General features: G+C 38.7%; 1 protein-coding gene across 1 annotated transcript; it reads right to left on the minus strand.

Moving 5' to 3' along the window:
• Positions 1-2,034: 2,034 nt before the first annotated feature.
• Positions 2,035-6,342, minus strand: LOC111366797. The gene is made up of 2 exons (XM_022987492.1): positions 5,918-6,342; positions 2,035-2,161 (listed from the first exon to the last, which is right to left on the minus strand). Exons 1-2 carry the CDS (start codon positions 6,340-6,342, stop codon positions 2,035-2,037), a joined length of 552 nt encoding a protein of 183 aa, XP_022843260.1.
• Between the last annotated feature and the right edge of the window lie 949 nt (positions 6,343-7,291).

Genomic DNA, 7,291 nt, shown 5'->3' on the forward strand with positions numbered 1-7,291 from the left:
TGTTATAGATTAAGATGTCGTCAAAATAAACCACAACAAATTTTTCTATAAAAGCACGTAAAACATGATTCATTAAACGCATAAAAGTGCTAGGTGCAGTTGTGAGTCCAAACGGTATAACCAACCATTCATATAAACCATATTTAGTTTTAAAAGCCGTTTTCCATTCATCACCCTCCCGCATACGAATTTGATAATACCCGCTTTTTAAATCAATTTTAGAAAATATGCAAGTACCATGTAATTCATCGAGCATGTCATCTAACCTAGGTATAGGGTGACGATACTTTACCGTTATGTTGTTGATAGCTCTACAATCCACGCACATTCGTCATGTTCCATCCGTTTTTGGTACAAGCAAAACCTGTACCGCCCAAGGACTCATGCTTTCCCTCACGTATCCTTTGTTCATCAACTCCTCCACTTGCCTTTAAAGCTCCTTAGTCTCCTCGGGATTACTTCGATAAGCCGGTCGATTTGGAATGACAGCTCTGGGCATGAAGTCAATTTGATGTTCAATGCCTCGAATAGGCGGCAATCCACTTGGTGCATCCTCCGGAAATATATCGTTGAATTCCTGCAACAAAGACTTAGTCAAACTAGGGAGGGGTGGGTTAGTTTCCTCAAAATTCAGGAGTGATTCCTTATAAACGAACAAGATCATATCTTTTCTCTCAACTACCGCTCTCCTCAAATCACTCTCTTTTGCAAAGAAATTCGCTCGTGTTTTCTCTCTTCTCTCGGGGCACTCTCTTTCTTTTCTCTCTTGTGATTGCTCTATCTTTTTCTCTCTAATATCTATCTCAACATTTTCTCTCTTTTTCTCCAACTCACTATTTGCTCTCATTTTTTCTAACTCTTTTGCTCTCCTCTCTTCCTTACTTCTCAATTTTAATTGGTCCTCATAGACTTGCGCCGGTGTTAATGGTACAAGAGTAATGGTCCTTTCATCCTTAATGAAACTATATCAATTTTTGTACCCATCATGCATAGCCTTCCTATCGTATTGCCATGGTCGCCCTAATAAAATATGTCCCGCTTGCATTGGCATCACATCACACACTAACTCGTCCTTATAACTCCCAATTGACAAATTAAGTAACACCCTTCGATTCACCCTCACCTTGCCACTCTCATTCAACCATTGCAATTTATGAGATCTCGTGTGTCTCAACAATGTTAAACCCAATTTTTCTACAAGAGACACACTAGCTACATTAGTGCAACTACCACCATCAATTATAACACTACATACCGTATTGTTGACGTGGCATCGAGTGTGGAAAATGTTCTCCCGTTGCAACTCCAAGTCATCCGCTTTGACGTGAGTAGTGAGAGCTCGCCTTGTGACTAGTAGATCCCCAACTGGCTCTTCAACTTTTTCTTCTTCACTAACACCTTCTAACGCTGGCATGTCATCAAACTCGCCATCACTATTGGATTAGGAGTCGAAGTACCTAACGGTTGCCTAGACGTCCCCTTCCTCTTCAATTGCCTCTCGACCTTCATTGCCACATGTAACATGTCCTCGATTTCCACATAATGTTGCAACTCTACAACATTTGCAATATCCCGATTTAACCCATTCAAGAACCGTACCATGGTAGCTTCTCGATCTTCCTCCACATTAGCCCGAATCATAAGAATTTCCATCTCCTTGTGATAATCCTCTTCGCTTTTCGATCCTTGATACAAACCTTGCAATTTTTGATGGATTTCCCTATAATAGGGACTCAGAACAAACCTCTTCCTCATCAACATCCTCAACTCATCCCAAGTGCTAATTGGCCTTTCTCGATCCCTACGTCGTAATGTAAGTACTTGATCCCACCAAGATATCGCGTAATCCACGAATTCAAGCACTGTCAATTTCACCTTTTTCTCCTTCGAATAATTATAGCACTCAAAAATCATCTCAACATTCCTTTCCCACTCTAAATATGCTTCCGGATCGCTTCTCCCCTTAAATTGCGGAATAGGCATTTTAATACTCCCCAAATTTCCATCTACTTCATCTCCCAAGTTATTCCTACCTCATCTTTCCATCCTATCACCCCTATGCGTCGCTCGACCCATATCAATGTCATTTTCATCAAAATCATCCTCATCGCTATGATACTCATCCTGCCTTTCTCTCCCAGATTCACGCCTACCCGGCCCCCTAGCATTAGACATCTCCACTTGTCCTCGGCTAAGATTAGCAATTGTAGTACCCATTTGTGGCATCCATTCCCCTTGCCTATCCGCCTTCTCCCTACCATCACCAAGTACCCTTTCAAACCTCCTTATCATGTCCTCCGATGCATTGTTGTCATTACCGTTTCGGCTTGAATTAGAACATTCTCTTTTCGACATCATATCACACAATTTCTTATGCCTCACAAAGATTTCACTCGGAAAACACTCACTATGGCTTTTTCCCTTTATTAAACTCGCCACTCGACCTTTTACCACCCAAAGCCTCCCTCCAAGCACTTCAAAGAACCAAGTGAACTAAATCAATTGTTTTACCGGCAATTCAAACAAATTGAATATTAATCAAAGACCACGAGACTCAAAGGACTTGAATAAGTGGAATAGATGAATGTTTTGACATGAATATGTGAATAGACTCAAAAGAAGAATGAAAGACTCGAACGCAATTGAATATCCCAAAAATCAAACACAATGTATGAATTGTTGTTGGTAGAATAAAACACGAAATCAAACAATGATATCATATATATATATATATATATATATATATATATATATATATATATATATATAGTGAACAGTACTTCAAGATGAACAGTACCTCGAATGTACAGTAACTTTTTTTTTGTACTCCTTGATGAAAGAAGATAATTAAACTACCAACAACTAAACGAAACGACGAAAAGAAAAACAAAGACGAAGAAGAACTAAGAAAGAACAATTAAAATAGAAGAAGAAACTAAGAAAACAAAATTAACGACTCAACAAATAAAGAAAAGATATAACTTTCAATTAATTTGGAGCCAAAGCTCTAATACCAATTGATGCGAACCCCGTAGCAAAGTTGACTACGAAACCCACAATGAGATTGACGAACCCAAGAAAGCCAAATTAATCCAAAGTTTAGGAATAACCCAAAAGAAAGTCGAACCAAAAACCCAACTAGAACGACGCTTGAAAGACCCCTTGATCACGCAATCCAAGAATTAAATCCGGTTGTTTGAATGCCACAAGTTAACACTTGATAAGTTCAAAATTGTTCAATGAAGAACGATGAAGGGAAGACAATATGCCTCAGACAATACGCCTCACTTTAATTCAATATTAATAACGTCAAAAGGTTTTTAACAATTGAATAGAAACTCCTATTTATACTAAACCTAAAAACTAGGTAAAAATTGTGCAAAAGTCGAGCATAATCCTCAAAATATGGAAAAGAATCAAAATCTAACAAAATATGGAAAATTGCCAAAATTGAAAAATTCGCCAATTTTTTGGCTTGTGCGGCCGCATGGTGTATTTCCATGCGGTTGCATGGTTCAACAAGAAATGCCATTTTGATTTTCGGTATGCCACCGTGCGGCCGCATGGTGTTTTTGCTGTGCGGTCGCACATGCTTATTTTCAGCCTCCGGTTTCGTCGCTTGATAACAAATTGATCCAAGTTGATTCGGCCTTCGACCCGAACATGGAAGTTGCTCCATTTTGAGTCCCGAACTTGGTTCCATCAATGGTTTCTTGAACGAGCAATCCCATCACTTGTTTCTCTTGCTTTGCCCTTGATTGCGTCATTGGTCCGCCATCGACTATCAACTGGTCTCGTCTCGCACTTGCTTTCGTCGAGCTCGACTCCTAGATCATATCAAAGATTGCGGTAAATTTTTTGAATAATGAATACTTTCTTTATCCCCGATAGTGAAATAGTTATCGTGGCTTAGCTGTACTTTGCTTGTGTGACTGTTGATGATCAGCCGGTTCATGATACCATCGTTTGCAATATGTATTTTACTTTATGTGGTGGTACATAACATGAATTTTGGTTTTATGTGGTGGTACGTAAAATGTATTTTCGTTTACACAGTGGTTTGCATATTTTGATTTATATGGTGGTATGTAATATGTTCTCGAACTGTCATTTTAGACAAATGAAATATCAAGCGTCGAGATTCACAGTTATGTAATGTCGAGAACGACATATCAAACGTCCAGAAATCGAAGAAATGTAGAGAAATATCGTATTTTGGTCCAAGTGTCGTTCTAGACATTCGTAATGTCAAGTGTCGAGATTAACAGCTATTTAATGTCGGTAATGATGTTACAAATGTCGAGAACGGCGTCAAATGTCAACATAAATATGATTCAACCAAATTTAACTAAGAGTGAAGGCAACCAAATGGTGTATTAACTGCAAAAATTGTAGCAAGCAGGTTTATAATTACTATAGCAGTTAAAGTTGGTATGCCAAGCACAAGTACGTTCTCAACCATATTGATGTGAAAAAAGTTGTAAAATAATCACCATGAATGACTTCAACCATATTGGTTGGTGAGATATCTTATCGTGCATTCAATGGACAAGTGTTTCTCCACTATAAAATGTTGGACTTTACTTAAATATGTACATACGAGAATTTAACAAATTCATAGCACTAGTTAGTTTTTCCATTGATTATGCCTTCATCAATTCAACATACTCCTGTTCTTGATGTTACTATCACTTTCGACCCCCCGGGTTGTCCGCGGACAACTCGATCATCATAGACTCGGACTTGGATGATGAAAGCAATATCTTTGTTCCATATGTTCGTCAACCTTCAAACCGCCATCGTAGGGTTTGCCTTCAACCAATCCCTTTTCCAAAACTAATCGACGAAATTGAACCAATTCAAGTTCATCGTGAGATCGTCCCAGTACCGGTCCAACCGGAAGCACATCATGTGTTGTTGGATGAAAATGTTGGAGCAGTTCCCGTCGAAAATGAAGATGTGATCATCATAAGCTCCGACGAGGAGTATGATAGTGATATGTCCTCTTTGTCCATCGTGGAGGATATGTAGAAGATGCAGTCATCGTAAGTGAAATTTTTACGTACATATAGTAGTGCTAAAAAATCCATATAGGTGATGGATATTTTTTGGGGTGATCACCATTTTGTATAATAGTTGTCTACGATATGTATTGGAGTTATGGCTTCCTTTTGTTGTGATTACCATTTTCTCTGCTCCAATGACTTAGGAGAACGAGTCATTCATGGGTTGCTTTTGTATCCATTTCCACATTGTGTCTACAATGATTAAGAAAATCCCATTGATGAAATAGATATGTGCTTGTTCACTTATATGATGAACAAAATGATATCGTAGTGAAATGCTCATAAGAATATATGTAAGCACCATTTCCCTTGTTGGTAGTTATACCCCAAACCTGGCCTCTCTCGTTTGTATCCATTATGACATTCTAAAATGAAGTGTTGTTTGTATTTAGTGAATGCCCATACGAATTTTCCTGTTTGTGCGCCATGAAATTTTGAATAACTAGAATAATATAAGAAAAAAATCACAAAAAATGGGATGAATCCATATAAAGGATTCAAAATGTATTACAAACTTAATTTTACAACAAGCAATTGCAAATAAGTGATATCAAGAGAGAACGAAGAAAGAAACAGAAAGAAGTAGAAGTCAAAAATATATTTAACAACATTTAAAACAAGAGGTAGAAAGCAAGTAATACAAAAGAAAAAAAATTCAAAACATTGATAATTCATGTTATCAGGGCATTTGACGATCGGAATACACAATGACATTCAAGTATACGTGTCACTTAAAGATGTCGAATTCTGACATGTTTGCCTGTTATGTCCAGAACCCCCACATTGGCCGCATTTTCGTCTCAACGTTGACCTTTTAGTTCTTGACCATTGATGTTGGGTAGGAGGTCGACCTGGGTGCTCTACGTATATTCGGGGATAAAACTTCCACGGAACGAATAGACCGAGGAACAACCCAATCTAACTCTTGGCCAACGGGGTGAAGAACTTCGTTGTACACAGCTCGCCAATATTTTGTGGTGTGGTAAGGGGAGCACAAATCATACAATGATTTTTCTTTTGCACAAGCAGCTCGGGATGCATGTGAACATGGGATTTGTTGTATCTGAAACACTCGACATGAACACGTGTTACCTATAAGGTCGATAGTACAAAGTTCAGTAACTATACCTAACTCAAAAACGAGTTCGTCCAAATTTCGTACTGGTAAAGTTGCACCGGCGTCGAATGATTTTCTCAATTTATCATCAATTTTTGGTGTCACAGTCGTACTACATTTCGTGGATACACTTTTTCTCTCGTAGAACCATCGTTGCATCAATGACGTAATATTTTCGATTAACGAGGTTATAGGGAAACTTCTTTGTCACCTCAGGACTGAATTCAATGACTCCGCAATGTTATTTGTCATAACGTTGTACCGATTACCAACAAAATGTGCCCGTGACCAGGTGGATATACCGACACGTTCTTAGTAAGATGCCATTGACGGTCGAATGGTTCTTATCTGTGTCATGAACTGATCAAATTTCGATACGCGGTATGCTAGCACTGCCCGCTTGAATAAGAAGATGACATTGCTACTGCTATACCTAGCAATAAGATTTTTCTCGATATGCCAGATGCAGACACCGTTGTGAGAAAGTGGGAACAACCTCGTAATTGCCCACTTAATACTCTTCTTCCTGTTCGACACAAACACTAGCTGGTTTGAATCATCAATGACATCTTTCAACTTTGCAAAGAATCAATACCACGATACATTTGTTTCCCCATCGACAACACTCCACGCAAGAGGATATATTTGTAGGTTAGCATCTTACGCTGCATCTACTAGTAGTGTTCCCTTATATTGGCCCTTCAAATGACTTCCATCAACACAAATTACTGGCCTCATGTATTCTCGAAAACCACGTACACTAGGCCTGAACGCTAAGAAGAAGTACAAGAACCTATTATTCGAGTCGAGTTCAATGTGTGCAATAGTTCTTGAATTTTTCTCGGTTAACATGTGACAATATGATGGCAATTTCTAGAAACTTTCTTTGGGTGTACCACGAAGAAATCGAAGTCCCTTCTCTTTAGCTCTCCACGCTTTGTTGTAGGTAATTCGTACACCAAATTCACGTTCCATATCCCCAATAATACCCGCAGGAACATATGATTGGTTTGCATCGTCCAACCTTCGCATTATGTGATGCCCAATTACTGCACTCGTTGCGTGAATTTGTGCATTTCGTCGAACGTCTAGAGAACATGTGTGCTCA

Source organism: Olea europaea, chromosome 18 (genome assembly GCF_002742605.1).
Source record: "Olea europaea var. sylvestris chromosome 18, O_europaea_v1, whole genome shotgun sequence".
Lineage (NCBI taxonomy): Eukaryota > Viridiplantae > Streptophyta > Magnoliopsida > Lamiales > Oleaceae > Olea > Olea europaea.